The sequence below is a fragment of the Acinonyx jubatus genome, chromosome B1 (assembly GCF_027475565.1).
Source record: "Acinonyx jubatus isolate Ajub_Pintada_27869175 chromosome B1, VMU_Ajub_asm_v1.0, whole genome shotgun sequence".
Taxonomy (NCBI): domain Eukaryota; kingdom Metazoa; phylum Chordata; class Mammalia; order Carnivora; family Felidae; genus Acinonyx; species Acinonyx jubatus.
This window is the reverse complement of record NC_069382.1, coordinates 35,306,479-35,331,924: the sequence shown is the minus strand read 5'-3', so window position 1 is coordinate 35,331,924 and position 25,446 is coordinate 35,306,479. Positions and strand designations below refer to the sequence as shown.

General features: G+C 46.7%; 1 protein-coding gene across 1 annotated transcript in view; it reads right to left on the bottom strand.

Annotated features, from left to right (window-relative positions):
• Positions 1-18,200: 18,200 nt before the first annotated feature.
• GFRA2 (GDNF family receptor alpha 2) overlaps positions 18,201-25,446 on the bottom strand; it is a 99,426-nt gene continuing 92,180 nt past the window's right edge. Inside the window, exon 8 of the mRNA XM_053216454.1 lies at positions 18,201-19,437. Coding sequence (XP_053072429.1) covers positions 19,126-19,437 — 312 coding nt within the window. The 3' untranslated portion in view covers positions 18,201-19,125. The remainder of the gene's footprint in view (positions 19,438-25,446) is intronic.

Genomic DNA, 25,446 nt, shown 5'->3' with positions numbered 1-25,446 from the left:
TCCCCTTCTCCTTCTTCTACCTCTTCATCTTCCTCTCCTTCTTCCTCTATATTCTAGGACAGCTTCTACAAGATGGGGGTTATTTCTCCATGAATGCTCTGTAGAACTCCACTGGAATGCAGTCTGGGCTCCAGGCTTTAAAGGGAGGGGTTGGTCATGATTTTCTTTATTCATTACTTGTCTGTTCAAGTTTTCTTTTTATTCTTTGCCAAGTTTGGTATTTTTAATTTTTGCAGAGAGCTATCCAATTTATCTAATTTTTCACATTTATGGGTATCTTGTAATATTTGTTCATAATACGATTTCTTATTTTTTTTAAAAAAAGATCTGTTATGTCTGTCATTTCCCTTTATCCTTCAGTTTTATTTGATTATGTCTTTTTTTTCCTCAAACAGTCTTGTCAGGGGTTTGTGTAATTTTATGAGTCTTTTCAAAAGACCTACATTCAGCTTTGCTAGGCTTCTATGATTTTTAATCATAATTTGCTCTTCATGTGTTTCTGCCTTTGCACCCAGTGTTTCCTTCTTCTTCTGTAGGCTCACTCTGCCACTACTTCTACAGCCCCTGGAGATGAGTGCTTAGCTCATTTATGTTAAGTCTTCTAATAAATGGCTGTGAGGCTACACATTTTCCCCTATATGCTGCTTTATCTGTGCCCCACAAATTTTGCAATATGGCTTATTTCATTTAGTTCTAAATATTATGCAGCTGCCTTTACTAATTCTTCTTTAATCTGCAGGCTTCTTTTTTTTTTCAACGTTTATTTATTTTTGGGACAGAGAGAGACAGAGCATGAACGGGGGAGGGGCAGAGAGAGAGGGAGACACAGAATCGGAAACAGGCTCCAGGCTCTGAGCCATCAGCCCAGAGCCTGACGCAGGGCTCGAACTCACGGACCGCGAGATCATGACCTGGCTGAAGTCGGACACTTAACCGACTGTGCCACCCAGGCACCCCTCTGCAGGCTTCTTAATATTGCCATTTTTTTAGTTTCCATACATACATGTTTTTTGTTTTTTGTTTTTTGTTTTACTGATTTCAGGTTTTATCATACTATGGTCAGAGAACATCATCTGTATCATGTCGGTCCTTTGGAATTTACTGAGGTTGTTATTGTGCCCTGACTTATGGTGAATTGAATGTTCTACATACAATCAAAATAATGTGCATTTTTTGTTTGTTAAGTATAGTGCTATGTATGTGTGTGACTATACACACATATTTAAACATAGGCTTAATAATAAACAAGTTGATCAACTCTTCTATATATTTATCAAATTTTGTCTGCTTGCTCTATCAACTTATAAGAGGAATATGTTAAAATATCCAACTAAAATGTTGATTTATCTATTTTTCCCTGTGTTGCTGCAGCTATTTTTATAAGTGTATGCATGTGTATCAGTACACACATACATTTGAGGGTGTATTGTAAGTGGGTATGTATTTATCATGATTGTTATACTTTTATGATCTATTTTCCTTACTAAATGGTCCTCTTTTTATTTTCTTATAAATTTTCTTTTGTTCATATTTGCTTACTATATCTTCCTCTACCCCTTTATTTCTAACTTCTTGTTGTGTCTCTTGTAAAAAGTGTATTCCTACATCTTATGTTTTTTAATCCAGTTTAAGAGTCTCTGTATTTTTAATTATGAGTTGAATCCATTTATATACCATTGTAAATGGATGTTATAAGACTGTGTTTGCCATTTTATTTCGCCTTTTCTATTTTCCTTACTCTTTCTTCCTTCTTTCCTCTTTCCCACTGGATAGATAAAATTTTCCTCTGCTAGTTTGAAAGCCCTGCATTCTATTTTTATGGTTCTGGCACTAAGTTCTTCTAGTTATTCAGGCCAAAAATGACATCATCCTTGATGTCGTCTCCTTCTCTCACCTATTCACCAGGATATTCCATTGGTTCTTCCTTCAAAATTTATCCAGAACCTGACCCCTTACTTCTCACCAACTCCACTGACACTACACTGCTCCAAGTCACCACTGTCTCTCATCTGAATCAATGTCATCGCTTCCTAACTGGTCTCCAGTCTTCCATCTTGGCTGCCTAGAACCTACTCTCAATGCCAAAACAGATACTTTTGTTGTTGTTATTGTTGTTAATTTTTTTAAGTTTATTTATTTATTTTGAGAGAGACAAAGACAGCCTGAGCAGGGGAGGGGCAGAGAGAGAGGTAGAGGGAGAATCCCAAGCAGGCTCCACACCATCAGCACAGAGCCCAATGGGTGGCCCAAACCCACACAACCGTGAGATCATGACCTAAGTTAAAACCAAGAGCTGGACACTTAACTGACTGAGCCACCTAGGCACCTCCAGAATGATCTTTTTAAGATGTAAGAGCATGTCACTCTCCTCAAATCCTCCAAAGTCTCATTGTGTCACACAGAGTAAAAGCCACATTTTCACAATGGTCTACAGGGCCACCCCTCTCAGATACCGTCCTCTATCAATCTCCTCTTGGCTCACTCCACTCTGCACATGTTGGTTTCCTTGCTGTTCTTCATACATTCCAGGTGTGTTCCTACTTCAGGGTCTTTGCACTGGCTCTTCCCTCTTCAGAGAACACTCCTTCCCATATATCTACGTAACTACTGCCTTACTTCCTTCGAGATGTGGCATCAAGACTTGAAAAGGAGACCTGGCCCATCCATCTTACTTATGTTGTAACTGTGTCCACCCTGGCACTTCTGATCTCCTTTATACCACCCCATTTTTGCATAGTACTCACAAACTTGTAGTATTAGTTCATTTGTTATGTTTACTGAGTATTGCCTATCTTCCCTCACTCCATGAGAACAAGAACTTTTGTATGTTGTAGCCACAAAAATGTGCTGTTCAGATCTCTGCTGTGAGAAGCATAACTGACCAACAGTCTGATCCCTTTGGGATCCACCACTAGGCTCCTGTTGAGGCCACATTTCTCAGGTGCTGCTTCCAGCCAGGAGCTGAGCACTGTGGGTACTAAGGTAGGAAAAATGCAAGACTCTTCCAATAGCTAACTGAGGTTCAAGGGCTTCACATCAGCCAGGTCAAACCAGTCCTGGAATTGTGTTTTAGTCAGAAATTCTTTCCACCCCAAGCCTCCTTCCTTCCCTCTCTCCTTCTGCAGGTTATCTGACCTTCATCACAATGTGAAGGCTCTCCCTGACGTCCATGTTCCTTCCCCAGGAAATCTCATCCAATTGCAGCATTTTCTTGCCGGGCCTGGACTGTGTCTATTTTGTCCACTGCTGTGCTCAAGTGCCTAGTCTTGTAATAGGTGTTAAGTAAGTATCTGTGAAATGCATGTCTAATGAAGGCCAAGTACAAGCCAATGGGGTTCATCTTAGAGACTGCCCCAAAACACCACCTCAACATCCCTTCAGTTAGGGTTTATAATAGGGAAGGTGAAAGTCTGTCCTTTACAGCCTGGTTCTTCTGACAAGTCTGCTAGCTACATGCTCAACTAGGATGATGAGATCCCAGGGTTTAATCATAACCAATACTTGCATAGTAGTTTAGAACATGCCAAGTACCTTTACAAACAGATTGCCATATGATACCCCATTATCTATTTCAAATTTGGTAAAAAAAAAAAAAAATAAGTAAATAAATAAGCACAAAGAGGTTGATTGACTTCCCCAAGATCACACCACAGGGCCAGGCTTCAGATTAGATGTTTGTGCCCCAGGCCCATGATCTTCCCACTAAATCATATGGCCCACACTGAATGAGCCCCAGAGTAGGAGAAAAGTAGGAGTTAGTGACTTCTGGAGAAGTCTAGTTGAGGACTATATAGGCTTACTGCTAAGAGAAAGAGCAGGCCTGGAGAACCCCCTTGGGGAAGGGCCCCATGATCACAGCTCTACAGTGGGGTATTATTGGTTCTCCCTAGAGTTGTATGACATTGAGGTCCTATACAAGAAGCCATTTCCCTCGGTGCAAGAAGTGTAGGGAAGACTTAGGTAAATAATAAGAGGGTAAATAGAAAAGAGACACAGAGGGAATGAAGGCTTCTAATCAAGCCTGGGAAGATAAGACTGGACATGGGACAGAGCCTTCTAGAATAAAGAGTTTTCAAAAAAGCCCTCCCCCAACTGAACTGAGGTGTCCTCTCTTCCAATCCCATAAACCTAAGAGTACTTTCATATATATATATATATATATATATATATATATATATATATTTATTTATTTATTTTTGAGAAAGAGAGAAAGAGAGCATGAGCAGGGGAGAAACAGAGAGAGCACGAGACACAGAATCCGAAGCAGGCTCCAGGCTCTGAGCCGTCAGCACACAGTCTGATGTGGGACTTGAACTCATGAACTATGAGATCATGACCGGAGCCAAAGTCAGATGCCCAACTGACTGAGCCATCCAGGGCCCCCTTGAGAGTACTTTCTATACCTACCATCATGAGGATATTTTTGCACTTAGAACAGTGGAGCAGGAACTGTTCAGATAACTATGGGTACTTTCCTGCAGGAAAAGGGGTGGGGGACAAAGGAGGGACAGACAATATTGATAAACCCCCACCCCACCCCAAGCATGCAGTATCAGTGCTCCAGTAAGTGACCAACCTGGCATTCAGTCTCTGAACTACTCGAGTGAGGAGCTAGAACCATGACCAGTGGTAGAACAAACCTCTGCTACTAAATGAATGAGCCCTTTCTCTCCTTTGAAGCATTAAATAGAAATTATCAGCCTCTCAAAAAAGAAAAAAAGAAATTACCAGCCTCTCTTCCTGTGCAGGCCAGGATCCCCAACTCCTCAGGCCTGCATGTACTTCCAGCCAGCTCCATAGCCCCAGTGTGCGGGGTGTCATCTACCTGCAGTGTCGCAATGTTGGGGCAAGAGTGGGTTATAGCATATAAGACATTGAGCCCTGAAGCCTTCATAGCACATGGACCAGGGCTGGCCTCTGGTTACAAGTGGCCTCCCCCATTTATTCTAATGTGCTCTACTGCTGTTATCACCTCCCCATTTATTCCAGTGAGCCCTACTGTTATCATTGTCCATGCATGTCATGATGCTGGAAGGGAGGGAGGGAGGGAGGGAAGGAAAGAGGAAGTGGGGAAGCACAAGAGCTCTAGTTGAATCTCCTCCTCCCTCACCCACCACTAGATGCCACCCCACCATTCATTCACCCATTCATTCATTCAATTAAAATGTATTAGTCATCTACTACATGCCCAGCATACTCTAGTATGTCACCTGCAAACTCTTCTGTCAGAAGAAGTCACCCTCTGCCACTAAGAAGCTTTCTAACTGTGGACCTCAGACCTCCATCTAGACCTAGACCTAGACCTCATCCTAGGGGCCTGAATAGAAGCTGGCCAAGGTCCCTGTTAATTCTGACATTCTCGATTATGGCGGGGAAATTCTGTGGAATAACTCCCACTCAGGCAGCTAGGTCTTTCCTTGACCATCACCCCAGGACAAGGACAAACAAACCTCCCTGGAGCTTCTTCCTGCCTCTAGAGTGTCAAAAACTTGTGTCCCTAAATCACTGAGAGCACTCTGGGGTTTGCCTAAATGACTGAAGGTTCAAGGATGCCCTCCCTTCTTCCTAAACAAGACTCCTTCAGAACTGACAGGGAAGAGGAGGTTGACATTGGAAAAGAAACAGGGATGACTGGGCAGCAACCTCATGGATGACTGCCTAGGGACAGCCAGGATGGTGACATCCCAGTGTACACCTGCATGGGCAGTTATGTCCAGGACCAGAGGAGTCATCAACATCCCACAGTTTGACATAACATTTCAGGAGCCCAGGATCCTAACTTGAGGCATCCCATGTGGCCGGGGAGTAGGGGAGGGAGAGCACAGCTGGGATACCAGAGTCCTTCCTGCCCTCAGGCAGGATTGGCTCAGAATCTGGGGCTGTGGGTGGGATGGGGCCATATAGGGCCTGCCCAGAAAGAGCTGGGGAGTGGAACATGCCAGAAAATGCCTCCCAGGGGTGAGACTCACCAGCCAGCCACCTCCCTGCAGAGTTCCCTTGGAGGCCATCACAGCCTGGCTGGATTTTCACCCGGGTCCCCCTTGTCCCACAGCATTCTTTTCCTTAGACTCCTCTGCACTACTGGCAGGCCTCATTCACCCAGGCTGAACCCTGTGTCTTGGCAGCCTTGGTGCCAACCTGCTATCTCTGCCAGCAACAGCTGCACCTTGCCAGCAGCCTGCCAATCAACTGGCACCGGGTCCCCTACGGGTGCCATGACCTTAGCAACCCCACCTCGTCCCAGCAATGAGAGTCAGAGCCTCGTGTTCCAGATTGGCACCCTGCCCCTGCCCAGGCTGCTCCATCCCTCCCCAGCCTGTACTGCCCCTCACCACCCCAGTCCAAATTCTGCCCAAAGGATGTCGGGCAACCCATGTTCCTGTTTGGGGAGCCCAGCCAAGCCCCCCAGGGGCTGCTCCTGTTCCTCTCTTAACCTTATTGTGTAGGTCTAACTAGCTAACAACTGCAGTGTAATGACATCCCCCCTTCCAAGCTGCCTGCCCCGCAGCTCCCAGGGAATTATGCACTACTTAAGGGGCAAGTGTCGCTAATAGAAAACAGTAGATGAACAAGGGCTATTGCAGGCAACTTGCTTCCTTCCCTTAATTTACAGCAAACCTCTGTTTATTGAGCCAGTAACATATTTGAACACTGACTCATAAGAGGCCCTTCTAGCAGACACTGTATATCTAGCAAATAATTCCCCTTCCACTGAGGTGTGTGCAGAATTCAGCCCAGGCAATTTACAGGGCTGCTCAGGGAGGGGCGTGCAGGGTTCACTTAAGCTGCAGCCCAGACTGCATAGCAGCTGGTGGTGCCCTGCTCTGTGGAGGATCCACCCCTGCAGTGTGGAGTCTAATCTCCACCCCATAGGCAACTCCAGGGAGGGCCCGCTGCTCTCACACTGGTTCAGGAAGGGGGAGGTGCAGAGGGAGCACCAGACTTTCTATAGGCTGTCTCCCTGCTAGCACTTCTCCACCTGTCCTCTCACTCTTCCCTCAACCAACTCCATGAAGAAGGCCAGGCAGTGTGATTATGGCCATTTTACAGGTAAGTAAGCAGAGGCCCCAAAACCAGATGGTGAGAGTGGCTCAAGGTCACATAGCTTTCTGTTCAGCGTTTGTTCTGCACCCTAGGAGGACATCTGTGTATTCTTTCTTGTGAAAGGGCAAAGAGAAAAAGTAACAGCTGTCCCCCACTCCCTCCCACTGGCAGGAGATGTGGCAGTGTGTCAGTGCCTGGTTGAGAGAGAGAACTCACCATAAACAGTGAAGATGGGGAGACAAAAGGCATCTGATTGGCATTAGAGTGGTTATTACAGATGAGATTAGAAAGCAGCTTCTCTCCCAGCTTGTCACCCGCAAAACCCTTGAAAGGCAGCTGATAATTAAACCTCATTAACAGGGTAAAAGGATGCCCTCCCCCCACCAGCCTACCCTCTGCACACACGCACAGGGGCACACGTGTACACGCTCGCACACACACACGGCTCTCTAGAGGAGAAAAAAAAGGCTCCCAAGTTTGTCCCATGTTCAAGGATATGCCTGTGGGGGGCTATACTCAGATCCAGTCTAGCCCAAAGAGATGCCTTGCTCACAGGTGCCCCCCCAAAGCTATCCCCAGGCACCCCAAAACCACAGCAGACCAGAGAGGCGGCAGAATGAAACAGAGAGGGCGTGAAACCCGAGTTCAAGTGTCACTTGCTAACTTCATTACCTGGGTGAGTATTAAACTCTCTGAGCTTCAGTTTCTTCAACTATAAAGTGGAAGGTGAGTATAGCAATCATACAGATTTTTTTTTGAAGGATCAGGTGAAATATTAGACATTTAGCACAGTGCCTGGCATATAGCTCGTGCTTAATAACTATTCAACTGTTTCTCCCTCCTCTTCACTCTTCCTTCCCCGCTAAAATATAACAGCTCATTATCTCCAGAAAGCTTTCCCCAAGGTCAAGCTCCCTAGAAATAGACCCCAGCATTCCGAGCCAGGATTCACATGGGAGTGACATCCCAATGGTGTTCTACCTGGAGAAATCTGTAAGGAAGAAGGAGCCGGGGTGAGTGCAGATTTAGGGCAGGCCCAGGAAGGCAACCTCAGCAGGTCCCTCAGGGTCTATTACACATCTGAGATGTCCTGACGGTGAGGCCAGGGAGTAAGGCTTACACTCCTGTTCTCCCCAGTCATGAACAAAGAGCCCAGAGCAAGCGCGTGAGGAGGTATGGTTCCTGGCACTTTGGGAAGCAGCTCTCAAACCCCCTGGGCTACCCTCATCGGGGCAGGCATTGGAAGCTCACTGGAGCCAGGAAGGGACTTACAGAAGCAGTCACTGAATGGGTGTCTGAGGAAATGTGAGCAGAGGGAGTTCCAGCTCCTTGTCAGTTCCAAGCTGCTGGATAGTGCCAGAACTGCGCTACTGAGCACGGCAGGATAAGCCAGGTGGTCCCTAGTATTCAGAGGGCACCTTGTCAAGCATTCATAAAACATCTGCAGACACTCTCTAATCCTCTCCCAGGATTACTTTTCGTGAAGTAAACAGGGCAGATAGCATTACCTTCTTTTATAAAGAAAGTGAGGTCCAGAGAGGTGTGATGAATCACCCAGGGTCACAAAGCTAATTAATAGCAATCTGAATCCAGGTTTCTGGACTCCCAGTGCCGACCTCCTTCCAAAAATAGTGTTCAAACATACACACACATGCACATCATATGTTGCTCATCTATATGAGATTTTGGCCGCTCTTCAGCAGTAAGGTGCAGGTTGATTTGGAGAGAGGAAGGGTCGAAAGTAGAGTAGCGAGGGCCATGAGGAAGGGTCCTTCCCTCCAGGACGTGCAATTCTCAGCTCCCCAGTGGGAGGTGGACAGAATCCCAGGGAGAACTAATGGGGACTTCACATCTCAGCATGAAGTTTTCCCATTTATTTGCTCTCCTGAAAACCTCAGGATGCTGCGGGAAGATGAACTTGGTCGAAGGGAAAGAATGAGTTGTCTTTGCTGAGCGCCATGTCCTGGGTGCAGATCAGGCAGCATTCATGGCTGCGCTTGACCGTGATTTCCTCAGAGGCAAGGCTGCCATGTCCCCTGTGTGCCTTGGCACATGCATATAGGCCCCTGCGAATGTTTGTTCAAAGAATAAATGAGCACAAGACAGGGAGCAGAGCTCTGTAGCAGGGACCTCAGGAAACAGCGGGCACATCAGTCAGTGTGAGAGGTAAAGACAGGGTCGGCAAGAGAGGGGACACCCTAAGGGATTGGGAGGGGGATGCAAAGGAAAGTAGGAAGATTCCAAAGACATCCTTAGCTACCACAAAATCGTCCCTGCAAGGAGCAGTTCCTGCCAGATACCTTGTACACATGCCAGCTCATTTGTTTATCTCAGAGCCCTCTGGGCCCCGTAAATATGAGAATGTTCCTAAGAGCTCCAGTCTCTGGAGCTTCTCCAGACTTCCCTCCCTGGCCCCCAGAGGGCCAGGCTGGGGCTATCAGCCTGGATGTTCCCCTAATGCTTTGACTCCAGAACCTGGGAGAATGAGCTGATCTGCATCCAGCCAAGAGAGAGTGAGGGGGTGGCAGGAAATGGAGCCTGAACTCCTGCAAAATGTAAAGAAAATGGAAGAGAGTGTCTGTTTCCAGATGGGAGTGAAGTTTGACACATTGCTTATCCTTCCTCAGTGCCAAAGGTTCAAAGCCATGCTGAGAATCGCAGAGCAGTGAGAGGTGGGCTCCCCTCATGCATTTGCTGTCAACCTGGGTGCAGTGGGGACAGTGGCCCATCATCTCCGGGAACTTCTTCTTTTAGCCTGCCTGCCATCCACGCTTTGCTCTGGCCATGGTAGGAAGGGGCAAGGGGCTGAGAGATGCTGCCTCTCAAATGGTCTTCCCTTTACCCCAAATGTTTGCTGCAGAGAGGTGCCAGGCAGGAATGCCAGCTGGGGTGAGGGGCTCTGGAGAGGGACCTAGAGCATCTCCCTCATTTCACTGGGGAAGGAACTGAGGCCTGCAGAGGAGAAGGAGCATGCTCCCAGTCGCACAGTTACTTCTTCTCCCTACTCCGAGAAGATGTTCTGCCAACGGGAAGCAAGGGTCACAGATGCGATCCAGGCAGGATAGGGTGCTGGCAAAACAGGGGAGCTGTTCTTGCCAACACCTCACACCCAATACTTACCACAAGCCAGATTTGGCAAATTTAATCTCTAGCTCACAATTCCTCATTGTTAGCAGCATATGGGAAAACCCAAGTTTTTCCATTACACTCTCATTAGCCCTTGGGGATTTTGGGAAGAAACAGGAAGGAAACAGACTTTTTCCCCTGATACAAAAACAAACAAACAAACATACACAAACACATAAAAACATAAAAACACAAAAACAATCAAGCTGCAACAGCCAAGAGAGGGTAGAACAAAGGGCCAGGGTGCAGACAACCACTACTGTCCTTGGGGAAGGCTGGCCTCCACCACTCAATGCCCACATTCCTTTCTGTGTCTTGCCTCTTTGACTAGAGGCCCACAGAGAACCCTAGCTGAATGCCGCTCAGCCAGAGCCCCTCCGGGTCCTCCTGGCATGTTCTTGGCAGCTGAGGGGCTTAAAGGGCTGACACTTGGCATGGAATCTCCACAAACATTTCCCTAATTTCCAGAGTGCATCCCAGAGAGGGCCTCAGAGTTGATGCCTGAGGAGCAAGATCATGGTTTTGTTGTTTCCCCAGCCTCTGTAACTCCCGCATGGTCTTTATTTGGGTTACTTCTTGCTGCTCTCAATGAAGATTAGCAACAGAACCCTTAAAAAAAAACACACACACACACTTATGTGCCTAGCTCCAGAGTCAGCAAGGAGGTGAGGTGGCTGTGGGACACACAGCCCATAGGAACACAGCCTGTAGCAACACGCGGCCCATGGGACACATAGCCCATAGGACAAGGAAGGGAGTTCCAGAAGGAGAGAAAGAAGAGATGGCCTGGTGCCAGGAGATCCCCCAGGGCCACTGCCCAATGCCCACCTCTCAGGACTAGGGGCTTCCTCTGCATTATCCCCTTGACAGTAGTGGAGGCAGTGCTTCCTGGAGGGAAAGGAAGGACCAGAGAGATCACTTTAAGCATCTTCCATCAGTTTCCCTGAGCAAGGTTTGGGGGTGTGAGAGGGACATTGCTGGGTGGGTGGATTGGGATATCCATCAGAGCTCTCAGAACTCCCTGGGGAACTGGGCAGGGCAGGGGTAGTTTGAAAAAGTATCTTCAAGAGTACAATATTTCATATTTAAAAACAAAAAAATTTATGTCATTTTCATAATGCAAACTATGGAAAATGAAATCCAACATGCTTTTGATTGCTAGAGACAAGCACCTAACTGCAGGGATTCTCTGTGTGATGGGAGGATCAGCCCCGGAGGGCACAGACAGGATCCCCAGGGGAAGGAGCAAGGTTTTTCACACCCATCTGATTCGAACTTGGGTTTTCAGGACCTGGGTCATGACACAGGGTCGGTCTTGTCTCTCCCAAGCTGCCCTTCCCTCCGTAACTGGGAACTTGTGGGTAAACGTAACTTCCCAGGGCCCATCACAGACAGCAGCCTGGGATCTGGATTGATTTTAACAAGTAACGCAAGTGATTCTTATGATCAAGCTGGATTACAACATACAGACTTCCAGGACAAGTCAGATAAAAAATGTATTAAGCCCAAGCTAAAAATAAATAAATAAATCCAGGGAAGCTCTGCTCAGTACCTCCCCTGTTCCCCACCACAGATAACCCTTTGATCCATTCCTTGTTATCTTCCCAATGTTTCTTCAGGCAAATACAAGCACAAAGGAATATGTATATTCCTATTTCTTCCCATTTTTTCACAAAAGATATGATACTGTTTATATGTTCTCTACCTAGCTTTTTTCACTTAACAAAAATATCCTGGTGATCCCCACACATCCTTAAGTGGAGATTTTCCTCTTCCTTTCTTACCCCTGTAGTTCTCCACTAGGTGAGATGTACCATAATGTATTCATCCTTTCCCCTTTGCCAGACTCAGGGTTGTTCCCGGTGTTCGGCCATCAGCAGCAATGCCATCATGTGTGACTTTGTGCATGTGTGATTTCACACATGTGCAGCTGTGTCTGAAGGACAGACCCCCAGAAGTGGGATCACTGGGCAGAAAGGTGGGATGCATTTGTGATGCTGGGAGACAGATGGGTGAGACCCAGGGTCACCCGAAGAAGTACTCCACTTTACACCCCACCAGCAATGGCGGAGGACACATGTTTCCCCACAACTTTGCCAGCACTGTGTTTCATCAAGATTTGGAGTTCTGCCAGCTTGAGAGGTGAGAATTCAGTGTAGTTCTCATTTGCATCCCTCTCACTGCGCATGTGTTCGAAGGGGAAAGGACCGTTTGCATTTCTGTTTTATGAACTCAGTGTTCATATCCTTTGTCCATTTTTCTTTTTTTTAAGTTTACTTATTTTGAAAGAGTGAGTGCACAAGCAGGCTCCACACTGTGGCAGAGCCTGCCACAGGGCTCGAACCCACGAACCGTGAGATCATGATCTGAGCTAAAGTCGTGAGTAGGACACTCGACCAACTGAGCCACCCAGGCGCCCCTCCTTTGTCCATTTTTCTATTGAATAATGGGTCTTTTTCCTGATTTCTATTTCTTTTCATGTTAGGAGGATTAGCTCTTTGGGATATATTTGTTGCAAATACTTTTTTCTCAGTTTGTCATTTGCCTTTTGACTCTACTCATGGTGTTCGGGGCATGCATAAACTTTTTTATTTTTATATGATCAAATTTACCCATCTTTTCCTTGGCTTCTAGATTTTGAATCATAGTGAGAAGGTCTGTCCTCATCAAAGGTGATCTTCATGTTTCTGTATGGCACCTTTTTTAATTTTTTTTTAACATTTTATTTATTTTTGAGAGACTCAGAGAGTGAGAGCGGGGGGGGGGGGGCAGAGAGAGAAGGAGACACAGAATCTGAAGCAGGCTCCAAACTCTGAGCTGTCAGCACAGAGTCAGATGCGGGGTTCGAACTCATGAACCGTGAGATCATGACCTGAGCCGAAGTTGGACACTTAACTGACGGAGCCACCCAGGCCCCCCTGTATGGCACTTTTATGTTTGTGTTTAACACTTGGAGAGTATCCCAATGCATGGCATGAAGCACAGAGCCAAATGTATTTTTTTCTAAAAATGGTTATTTTGTGGTCCCAATGTCCTTTATTTAAAATTCATCTTTACCATATTGATTTGAGAGGCCACTTGTATCATTTACTAATTTCTTATAAATGTTCTGGGCCTATCTTGGGAGCATTCTGTCCCTCTAGACTATTTTTCTATGCCACTGCCACACCATTGTAATTACTGAGGCTGTATAGTGTTTGTATTGTCTGGTAAGGCTAGTCTCCACTCATTGTTGTTTTTTTTTTTTTCTTTTTAATTATTTCTCAGGTTTTTTTTTTTTTTTTTTTGCTTGTTTAAATTTCCGTATAAACTTTAAAATAACTTGTCTAGTTCCAGGGGGGAAACAAAACCCACTGGTATGTTATTGGAATTATATTAAATGTATACATTAGCCCAGAGAGTACTGGCCTTTTCCAATCTTCCCAACAGGGGTGGGGATGGATGGGAGAATGAGTTCTGGCTTCAGGGTCTTGAGTCCTGTGTGGGATGGGGTGATAAGCATGGCGGGTGTGAAGCCTGTATTGGCCGTGTTCCCCCTGCCATTCCTGCCATGATACTGTTTGTGGCTAACGTCCATCCGAACTCTTCTTACTTGAGATTTCTGAGAGGACATAAGAGTCACTGAAGTAGTTTAGTAGGACACACTAATTTCATAATCTTCTGAACATCCAATTTAGGATTGGGACCGCTCAGTGTCACTATAGTGGTTGGTGGGCAGGTGGAAGACAAGTTACAAGTTTAGTAGGTGCTTTCTATGTGCTAAGACTGGGGAGGAGGTTTTAAAAGGACGGAGACATTCCCAGATGCCCCAGAGCACATAACTGGGCTCAGCAGCTTGCAACTGCTTAATGCAGGGGGTGAATTCCCACAACACTGACACCAAAGGGGACCATATGCAAAATGGGTTTTAAGTTTTAAAGATGAAAGAGAAAGGCATTGTTGGATGGCAGAGATGAGCATCGGCAAGACATTGAGATCCATGAATTTTTCCTTGTCTTTCCATTTAGGCCCTTCCTTCCATCCATATGACACTTCCTCAGACATATGAGCCTCCTGTTGGTCCTCGGCTTGTCACATTCCAGCCACACCAAACAACCCGAGGTGCTCACTGACAGCGGTAGCTCTCATCTCTCTGTGCATCTGCACATGCTGCTCCTTCTGCTGGGGTGCCCTTTTCCCCCTGGCTGTCTGGCCTCTCTTGCCCACTCTTCCAGACTCAGCTCAAGCACCACACTGCTGCCATGAAGGCTGACCCTTTCCTGCATGCCAACAGTCGCTGATGCTTAGCCCACCCTCGTGGAGCCCTCCAGGGCTGGGTGCTCTACACGTCCTCTGCTGAGCACTTTCTCCTAGGCTGTGCCCACAGGCTGTGCTTCGAATGAGGCCTCCCACATTAGACTCTGAGCATCGCCGGGGCAAGGACTTCATTTGTATTTCAGAGCTGGATTTACAGAAAACACCCACTATGTGTTTGGATGTCCATTTGTACAAGCTAACAAAGCAATAAGCAGGAGGCCCCAGGTTCAAAGCCCAATCATCCACCACCACCATTCACCACAACCAAATGACCTTAGACAAGGAATTAAGCCTCTGTTAGCCTCAGTTTTCATGCTTGTAAAATGGAGAGAATAATAACTCCTCATAGGAATACTAATAGGATTAAATAAGATAACACATGTAAAATGCCTAAAAGGCACTCAATTAATGTTAGTTACTATCGTTGTCATTAATGAGATTTTCGTTAATGAGGTTTGAAGTTTGAGCTTTACATTTAACAAGAGGGTGCAGGGCTGGGCTTGGGCTCACATTTCCTGTAGGAGAGCTCTTTCTACCATGCTCTGTCCCTTCCATTAAATGTCCCTGCTCCCACTGAGGCCACTTGGTGTGCTGGGCCCTGCCAATGCAGATGGACTCAGAGAGCTTCCCGGATTGAGTGTGCTCAGGAGCAGGTGCCTCCATGACAGAGACCTCCCAGCACAACACAAAGGTTGGGAAGCCTGAGTTAGCGCTCCAGTGGCACATGGAGCCCAGCAGGACAGAGGCACAATTACAGCACATTGGGCTTTCTGGAGCATTCCTCAGAAATGCTTACTGAACAGCAAACCCCAACTTCACATAAGGTCCCATCGGAAAACCGCTGACAAAAGCCCAGTTATGTAACTGAGATGACAAATTATTAGCACAAATGCTCCCCAACAGAAGTGGAAGAAACACCCCCTAAGGCCCGAGCCATTCTCCAGAAGGAGACCACAGAGAAAGGAGAAAGTTGCTTGCATTAGCCCAAGTATCAGGGAAGGATTTTCCTCCCTAGGACAGACTTAATTGAAAACCATCAGAGAAAAGCCTGCCTACCGGAGAGAGCTAAGCCAAGGCCTCAGGGTCTTCCTGGGGGGGCTGCCAAGTCCCTCTTCACTTCCTGGGAAGGTGTGGGGAGGAGGCCAGGGGGCAAGAGCGCATGGCTCCAGTCACCCATGCATGTGAAGGGGAAGCCCGCCCTGCCAGCTGGCCCATGGGGGACTTTTTAAGGCATTTCCTCCTTGGGCCCCCCGAGAGTCAGTACATAGTAGGCTCTAGATAAATGGTGTTGGATGAATAAATTTGTCTGCATCTCAGTCTCCAAGCTCGCAGAGATTTCCAGAGGACTAGGAGAAGATCAGGGCAGGGGGAAGTGTGCACAGAGATCACCTCCCCTATCAGGTGACCACCTGCCTCCTTGAGTGAGCAGCATCCCCGGGGCCTCCACTGTCTTGCAGGCCCAGGTTACTGAGACCAGCTATGTCTGGGGAGAGAGATGATTCTTCTAGGTAAGGGTTAACACCCAGCTGTCAGCAATGTGGAGTGAGTTACCGCATAGATTACAAATCGGTGAGGGCTTCATAAAGAGCCACTGAATAAATAGGCTATGCTTTAAAAGCCCTTAAATGTGGATTTAATTTTATACTGCAATTCGAATTTGGAAAGTTGCTAAATGCCAACTCGTGCGTGTGTCTGGGAGGCCACTCCGAATGGAGGCGTGTGTGTATACATGATACAGCTTCAGAGGCAAACTTCAGAGCCTTTACTCCACATGCAGCCCTTTCCACGACCCCTACCACATTAATACTGTCTTTGGCAATTCTGCCTGTCAGAGCTTTTGACTTTGAACCCGGCCCCAGAGACAAATCAAGACCTTCAAAGCTATGCCCTCTGTCTTCCCCTGATGCCATCATCCCGTGTAAGTCATGGGCAAAGGCGGCCTCACCAAAAAAACAGGCTCTCGTAGCTTCTGCAGGCTGGACTGGTTGGGATTCAGGCTCTGACCTTCTTCAGAGCAAACTTCAGAGACTGTGCCAACTGTTAGACACAGCCCCCGGAGGCACTCCCCCAAGGCTCAGGACAAAGAGCACTGAACCAGGGCCCTAGCTGCAGTTTCTATTCTAGCTTGGCCGCTATCTGGCTGTGGGATCTCCACCCCATCACTTGACCTCTCTGGTCCTTAAGCTTCTCACAGAGAATCCAGATGAAAACGCCTGCCAGCCTGTTTCACATAATCCCTGCGAGGACAAAATGAGATCACGGCTGTGAAATAGTACTTTAGAAACATAAAGCTCCACACCTGCACCACAGGTAATTACTGTAGCTTCAGAACAGTGCCCTGAGGCCAGGTGCGGGGAGGGCCAATATCCTGGGCCACGTTCAGTCTATCCTGGCCAGGGGCACAACAGATTGGAAGGTGTTCTTGCCTGACATGAGGAGCCGGGTCTGGGGCCAGGCTGTCCACCCAGCAGTGTAGCCTGGGGACACCACAGCACCTGCCTATACCCCAGTTTCTCCCACATAAAATGAGAGACAGACCCCTGACCACAAAGGCCCCTTTCAGATCCATGTGCTATAAGTCCATGAGCCAGCCTGGTATTTGTCTGGACAGTGTCTCCAACGGTGTTCAGAAGTCTATTCATGGATGTACAGAGCCAATGTGTTCAGTCGGGTGGTCCAGCTTACACAAAAGGAGCATCAGGTAAGGCACCTGGCCTCAAGGAGCTTAAAGTCAGCTCAGAACAGGACACATGAGGTGCATCACATCACTGAGCTGGAGACTTTCTTTCACTCATGATAAATGTTTGCTGAGCACTCATTATGGCTAAATACTCTGTTGCACACTTCACTTACATGTTCTATTTCATCTCCCACTGCCCTATGAGAGAAATTTCTTTACCTCCATTTTTATAAACAGAGAAGCAGAGAAATCTGCCCAAGTACACACAGCTGTTAAGTGACAGCCAGGAAAATGCATGTCTTGCTCTGCTCCAAAGTCTATGTTCTCGAGCACAAGACACTCGCTGGAGCTGGCAAAGGAGGTGCTGTGGAAGAGAAACTTATTTATCTCTTCATTTATTCACATCCTCAACCCCACGTAATTCTAAAGTTGTGTTTATAATAAAAAGTGTGCAGGGGCACCTGAGTGGCTCAGTCGGTTAGGCATCTGACTTTGGTTCGGGTCATGATCTCAGGGTTCATGAGTTTGAGCCCTGCATCGGGCTCTCCACTGACAGTGCAGAGCCTGCTTGAAATTCTCTCTCTCCCACTCTCTCTCTGCCCCTTGCACTTGTGCTTTCTCTCTCTTTCAAATAAATAAAGCTAAAAAACTTTATTTTATTTTTTAAAATTTATATCCAAATTAGTTAGCATATAGTGAAACAATGATTTCAGGAGTAGGTTCCTTAATGCCCCTTACCCATTAGCCCATTCCCCCTCCCACAACCCCTCCAGCAACCCTCAGTTTTTCTCCATATTTATGATTCTCTTCTGTTTTGTCCCCCTCCCTGTTTTTATATTTTTGTTTCCCTTCCCTTATGTTCATCTGTTTTGTCTCTTAAAGTCCTCATACGAGTGAAGTCATATGATTTTTGTCTTTCTCCTACTAATTTCACTTGGTATAATACCCTCCAGTTCCATCCACATAGTTGCAAACAGCAAGATTTCAATTATTTTTGATTGCTGAGTAATACTCCATTGTGTGTGTGTGTGTGTATATATATATATATATATATATATATATATATATATATACCACATCTTCTTTATCCATTCATCCATCAATGGACATTCGGGCTCTTTCCATACTTTGGCTATTGTTGATAGTGCTGCTATAAACATGGGGGTGCATGTATCCCTTCAAAACAGCACACCTGTATCCCGTGGATAAATGCCTAATAGTGCAATTTTTGGGTCATAGGGTAGTTCTATTTTTAGTTTTTTGAGGAACCTCCATACTGTTTTCCAGAGTGGCTGCACCAACTTGCATTCCCACCAACAATGCAAAAGAGATACTCTTTCTCCACATCCTCGCCAACATCTGTTGTTGCCTGAGTTGTTAATGTTAGCCATTCTGACTGGGGTAAGGTGGCATCTTTTGATTTGTATTTCCCTGATGGTGAGTGATGTTGAGCATTTTTTCATGTGTTGGTTGGCCATCTGGATGTCTTCCTTGGAGAAGTGTCTATTCATGTCTTTTGACCATTTCTTCACTGGATTGTTTTTTTGGGTGTTGAGTTTGATAAATTCTTTGTAGATTTTTGGATACTAACGCTTTATCTGATATGTCATTTGCAAATATCTTCTCCCATTCTGTCAGTTGCCTTTTAGTTTTGCTGATTGTTTCCTTCACTGTGCAGAAGATTTTTATTTTAATGAAGTCCCAGTAGTTCATTTTTGCTTTTGTTTCCCTTGTCTCCAGAGATGTGTTGAGTAAGAAGTTGCTGCGGGCAAGATCAAAGAGGTTTTTGCCTGCTTTCTCCTCGAGGATTTTGATGGCTTCCTGTCTTACATTGAGGTCTTTCATCCATTTTGAGTTTAATTTTGAGTGTGGTGTAAGAAAGTGGTCCAGGTTCATTCTTCTGCATGTCGCTGTCCAGTTTTCCCAGCACCACTTGCTGAAGAGACTGTCTTTATTCCACTGGATTCTTTCCTGCTTTGTCAAAGATTAGTTGGCCATACGTCTGTGGATCCATTTCTGGGTTCTCTATTCTGTTCCATTAATCTGAGTGTCTTTTCTTGTGCCAGTACCATACTGTCTTGATGATTACAGCTTTGTAGTATAGCTTGAAGTCTGGGATTGTGATGTCTCCTGCTTTGGTTTTCTTTTTCAAGATTGCTTTGGCTATTCAGGGTCTTTTCTGGTTCTGTACAAATTTTAGGATTATTTGTTCTAGCTCTGTGAAGAATGCTGGTGTTACTTTGATAAGGATTGCATTGAATATGTAGATTGCTTTGGGTAGTATCGACAAGCTGAAAAAAATTTTTTAAGTGTGTGGTAATTGTAAAAGATCGAAATGTAAAAGGTCAAACCCCACTGAATAGGAAAGAAAAGATGGTTATATCCGATACCTGAACTAAACTGTTTATATAACCACTTGTTCGTTCATTTACCTTTATTCAATGAGCTTTTATTGAGTACCCATACATTCCAGATAGCAGGTGTTCTGTCCTCAGTGAACTGAGCTGGTCCTCAAGGAACCTAAATCTGGGGGTGGGGTGAATGCGTGCATGTGTGCGTAAATGCGTATGTGTGTGTTGTGTGTGCACGCAGGTGTGCATGCATGTGTGTGTTGTGCATGCGTGTGTGTGCATATACATGTATACGTGTGTGTACATGTGTGTGTGTTGAGAGAAAGGGAGTGGGAATGTCAACTGGACAGGGTTCTGTTTGAGGAAAGCATGAATACCAGAAGCACTGAAGTAAGCCTCTTTCTCAGACATGGGGAGTCAGAGAAGGTTTCCTTACAGGATGTGTGAGAGAGGTTAGGTTGTACAAGTATTTCGGGTATTATAGCTCCAAAGTACAAAATTTAATTGAGTTTTCTGGCAACCAAGTCCAAAAGGGGAAATATGAACTGTTCTACAGTGGTCTAACATCAAGGAAGACTTCATTTTTCCTGTACTAAAATCTAAGATCATGTATTTCAGGGCTATTGCCTATAATGGGCAGTGTCTTCCAGAATGGGTTTGCAGACAAAGCAAACCTTCATCAGGTGGCTGGGACTTACAGCAATCCCCCCCAAGGGAGCTGAGAGTGGAATGCTAAAATGTCCCCCAGCGTGCATATTTGTACAGGGAATCAAACTAACACAGTCGCCTTATATGGCTTTCCAATTCTCAAACTTGGTGCAGCAAGTGAGCCAGAAAAATGGAGGTGTGGGCAATGAGGGAATAAAGAAAATGAGAAGGGAACCTATTTTGTTTAAAATTGTTTTAATGTTCATTTATTTTTGAGACAGAGAGAGACAGAGTGTGAGTGGGGAGGGTCAGAGAGAGAGGGAGACACAGAATCTGAAGCAGGGTCCAGGCTCCAAGCTGTCAGCACAGAGCCTTACATGAGACTCAAACTCACAAACCATGAGATCGTGACCTGAGCCAAAGTTGGACGGCCACCCGACTGAGCCACCCAAGCACTCTGGTGGGACCTATTTTGTTAAAGAGCCTACTGTGTGCCAGGTCCTGCACTACATTCACATTAGCTCATTCAGTACTCCCAAATCTTCAAAATACGTTTGCTTAACCCCCTTTTGAGGTGACAGATTGAGACTACAGAGGTTAAGGGGCTTCCCACAGTCATTTAGCAGGAGCTTAGTGCTGAAGGAGCTAGAAATTGAACTGGCCCACACAGAGACAGCCCATCTTCTCCAGCTGGCCACCTACAGTCTCACCCATTCACTCGCTCTAGATTGACTGACCATCTGCTCCAAACCACTCACTGACAGAAGAGAAAAATGAGGCAGACAGAAGGAAGCCACCTAGACCAGAACAAGGACCACAGCCTTGCTTTCCTGACTCCCCAGCAGGTACCGCCTCCCTCACAACTTTTCCTCTAGGGCAAGCCAATGGTCTTGCCCATCCTGGTGGTGCAGTCAGTCAAAAGCCTCCACAAATGACTACTTCTCAGTGATGAGGAGCTTGTTAGAACCCCCCTGACCTTTGCCTGTCCTCCATCTCAAGGGCACTGGCTACTTCACTACAGCCCTGAGGGCTATAAGCAGAATTCCCCAAAAGGGCAAATACATCCTAGATCCCATCCAAAGGGATGCAGTGTCAAAATCCTACCAACCTTTTGTTATGAGGCAATCTCCCCCATGCATAGGGAAGCCAACTAAAGTGAAAGGGAAAATCCCTCCACAGCCTTCTCTGTGGCTGCTTTTCTCCCCGTCCACTCTTCTTTGGATTTCTCTCTGAGTTCACATGCAAACAGTTAATGACATTCTTAAAAGCCAAGTGAAGGAAGGGGCACCTGGATGGCTCAGTTGGTTAAGTGTCCAACTTCAGCTCAGGTCATGACCTCCAAGTTCGTGGGTTCGAGCCCCAAGTCGAGCTCTGTGCTGACAGCTTGGAGCCTGGAGCCTGCTTCAGATTCTATGTCTCTCTCTCTCTCTGCCCTGCCCCTGCTCGTGCTCTGTCTTTCTCTCTCAAAAATAAATAAAGCATTTAAATTTTAAAAAAAAAAGCCAAATAAAGGACTTAGCAAAATTCTTCACCAGTTGTAAATTATCACAGGAAGAGTGCCATCACAGGGGCCATTAAAGGAAATGCCCTGGACTGGCAGGCTCTCAGTCAGATTTGAGACAGGAAGGCAGATGGACAGACAGCAGGACCCTCCTGCAGTGGGGGCTTCCCCCCAGCCCACTGTCAGGCCCAACCGTGGTCCCCTAGTCACCTGAGAACACAAGCAGCTGGGTGGCCACAGGGCGAGGCCAAAGAGACCAGTCCCCATAGTCCTGCCATTTCTCAGCCCACTGCCCTTTGATTTGTCAGTCAGCTTCCCACAAAGGAACTCAGATTTGGCTCAGAGAATTGTCAGAGTGAACAATTCCACCCACCCTCATTGTTCCGCCAAGAAGAAATGTGTACGTGTGTGCATATATATGTGCTCACTGGAATGCACATACCCATCACCCCTCACCGCAGAACAGGAGCACAGAAGAGGAAACGTGGCCCCTGAGTTGCGCAGCCAGCTGCTCAGGTGTGGAGCTCCAGCAGGCAGTGCCGCACGCAGCCCTCCTCCACTCGCCCTCCACGGAGAGCCCTGTGTCATGCACATGAAGCATTTTCTTAAGTAGAAGATTGTCAGTACATTTCAAACACTTAAGACCCAGGGTTTGCTGTTCATGGTCCCTGGCTTCTCCTTTGTCTTTAAGAGTCAGCAGCTTTGTGACCCCTGACAGGAGGCAAAGGAACTTTGCCTGTGACCCCTGACTCCAGTCCCCCAGATCAATGCCCCTCACTCTCCAACACCAGTAGCTGGGGGGATAATTATGACAAGGAGGCTGCTCACCCAAATAGACTTTGTATGAGGTTATGTTTGTTCACCAGCGCGCACTGGAAACTTTCAATTTTATCGCCTTCCTGAGATTGTATCTATTTCCTCCCCATTTCAAGAGGCAGCTGTTGATCTCAGTTGTAATGGCCTGGTGATTTCTAACAAGCTCCTCGTCCCTCTGCTGACGGCCTTTCTCAATCACATACCTGAACAAGCAAGACTTAATTTTCCCCTTTTATTATCAGCAGCTTCACAGAGTGAATAAACCCCCTGCCCCCTTCCTCCACCTCTCCATCCAGGAGGTGAAGGAACCCTTCCAAGCTCACTCTCGTACACTGGGTAGATTGTCCTTACCAACCTCCCAATTTTTTAACTAGGAGAGTGAGGCTGGGTAAATGAGGACATACAGTGCCTTGGAGGGATGGGATGGAGAAATCCTGATGCCTGTGAGCTTGATTATAAAATAAGCTTCCTGCAAAGGAACTCCACCGAAGTTGTTTAAACAGATGTTCAAGCCACCATCCTCAGCCAAGGGGTTTCTTTAGACACCCTCATCAAATCTGACCAGGTGTAAACCTGTGCCTTACCACCTCCACTAAACATTCCTTTTGTCCTATCCACCAGAAGAGTTTGCTAAGCTAATTAATTATTTTAAATGATATCACAGAGTATGTATACAACCACCTAAGAGAAGAAGCCATTGTCCAAGGTGGAAGGAGGATCAGACTAACAAACGGAATCCTGAGTTCTAGTATCAGCCTTGCTGTTAAGTACACTCTGTGTGGCCTGGGAGAGAGTACACACTCTGGACTTGTTTCAACAATAAGGAAAATGTGTCCAGCCAGCACTCCCTGGGCTTCTGCTTTGCTATGCTAATTCAAGATTCTCTCTGTTCCTCCCCAACCCTGTTTTCTCTCAATGTGCCACCTGCTCATTCTCCAGGATCTGCTCAAACTCCTTATCAACTTTCAGCCAATCAACAAACATTTGCAGAGGTCCCTCTCTGCCAGGCACTCTTCTAGGTGCTAAGGATATGACAATGAAAAAACAACAGATGGAGCTCCTGTACTCTTGGAGATTACATCATAGTGGAGTGAGGCAGGTCATAAACTCCCAACACACACACACACAGAGACACCAAAATACACATGAACATACATGTGTATGTATAGTCAGTCAGAAGGTGACACGTGCTTTGGGGAAGTAAAACATTAGGGAGTGGAAAGTCCTGAAGAGGGTGCCGAGAGAGGTATCCTGGACAGGAAAGTTATCATTAGTTGGCTGACATTTGAGTGGGGACCTGAAGCAGGGAGCAGGGAAGGTAGCTAGAATGACTAGAAGAGTACCCTAGACAGATGGAACAGCCACTACAGAGACCCTGAAGTAGGAGCCAGTCTCACATGTTCAAAGAACAGCAAGGAGGTCAATGTGGCTGGGGCAGAGTGGGCAGGGGAGAGCAACTGGGAAGGAGATGGGAAAGGCAGCCAGCCAAATCCCGTGGGCCTTAAAGTCCATTACAAAGGCTTTGGCCTACTGCAAAGACATCATACTACTCATTCAGCAAGATTCTAAAGTTCAGATTTTTTTATTCATTTAGGTGAGTCTCCCTTGACCTCCCAATTCATTCAGATGAGAAGAGTTTGTCCCCAGTGGATGGAGGGATACAAGAAAACGCACAGGAAAATTTGAAGAGGCTGCTAGTGGGGAAGATGGAGCTCCTGGGGCAAACCATGCAGGTGAAGGGAGGCTGCCTGCCAAGCTGACAGGAACCCTATAGGTTTCTGCCCTCAACTCCACAACTCATGGTGAGGACACCACCAAGGGCAGGACTGGATGGTGGGGGGAGCATGGATGGGAGGATCAAGATGGAAGCAGAGAACAGCTAGTTCAGGGACTTTGAGGGGACACATCCCCAAAATGCTGCTCATTTGGGCTCAGCTGCTAAAAGGAAGAACAAACCTGACATGAAGCAGAGAACTAGAAGGAGGAAAGCCCTTACTTCTCCAGGTCTACAGATGCTGAACAGACACCCATACCAGAAGGTAACACCAGAGAAAAACAGCCCGGGATAAGATGATGGAAAGGAGAAGGAAAGATGGCATTCCAGGAAGAGAATGACTGGATAGTCTGAATTCTGGATGCCCCACAGCACATGGGAGTCACCTAATCTGTTGAGCCACACCCATAGTCAAAACCCACATTTGCCTGCCTAAATTGTAGGCTCTGGAGTGGTTCCAGCAAAAGGAAGTGTCCAAGGCCACGGCCCTGGCCAGGGACAGCAGCAGGTGGAGTGAAAAGGGAAGGGATTCTGGGACAGCAGCCCCCAGGGTGGAAGTCAGAGGGATTTTCAGGACCACCACCTTCCATGGAAATCAATCACTCCATCCATCACAGTTTTTCAGAAGGAGATAGTACCCATCCCCAGCCCTCCCACTGTCCTGACACAATCAGATTTCACACCAGAGCTGTGACTCCCTGAGTCCACATGCAGATGCCCACCTGAGGACCGAGCAGGCTGAATTGTCACCCAGATGCATGGGGTCCTTTGTCTGTCAGACTCAGGAGCAGGTGCCAGGGTGAATGGGGAAAGCCCTGCCAGCTAATGCCCAAAGAGGAACGAGGGCCACAGCGTGAGCTCAGCCCCATCCCATCCATGACAGGGACCTACACTTGTGGCTGCTCCCACAAACATTCCTCTGATTACCCAGGGGTCTTTCTAGACCTGTCCTCTCCATGGCTGTCCAGGCCCCAGATATCCAGACATTGAGATGCATGGACTTGGGCAGGGTTGAGGGCTGCCGAGGGGTCTTCCCCATCACCCAGACAGTAGCCCCTCTGGACCATTTCCAGTCATCAATAAAGTTGCTTCCTCATTTGGAAGAGAAGGTTATTTCAGCAGCTCCCAGCTACAAACTTCCAGGAGGCAGGCATTTTAGAGTCCTTCATGTCCTGGGGCCTCACACTCACCCAGCTTTCTCACACAATGA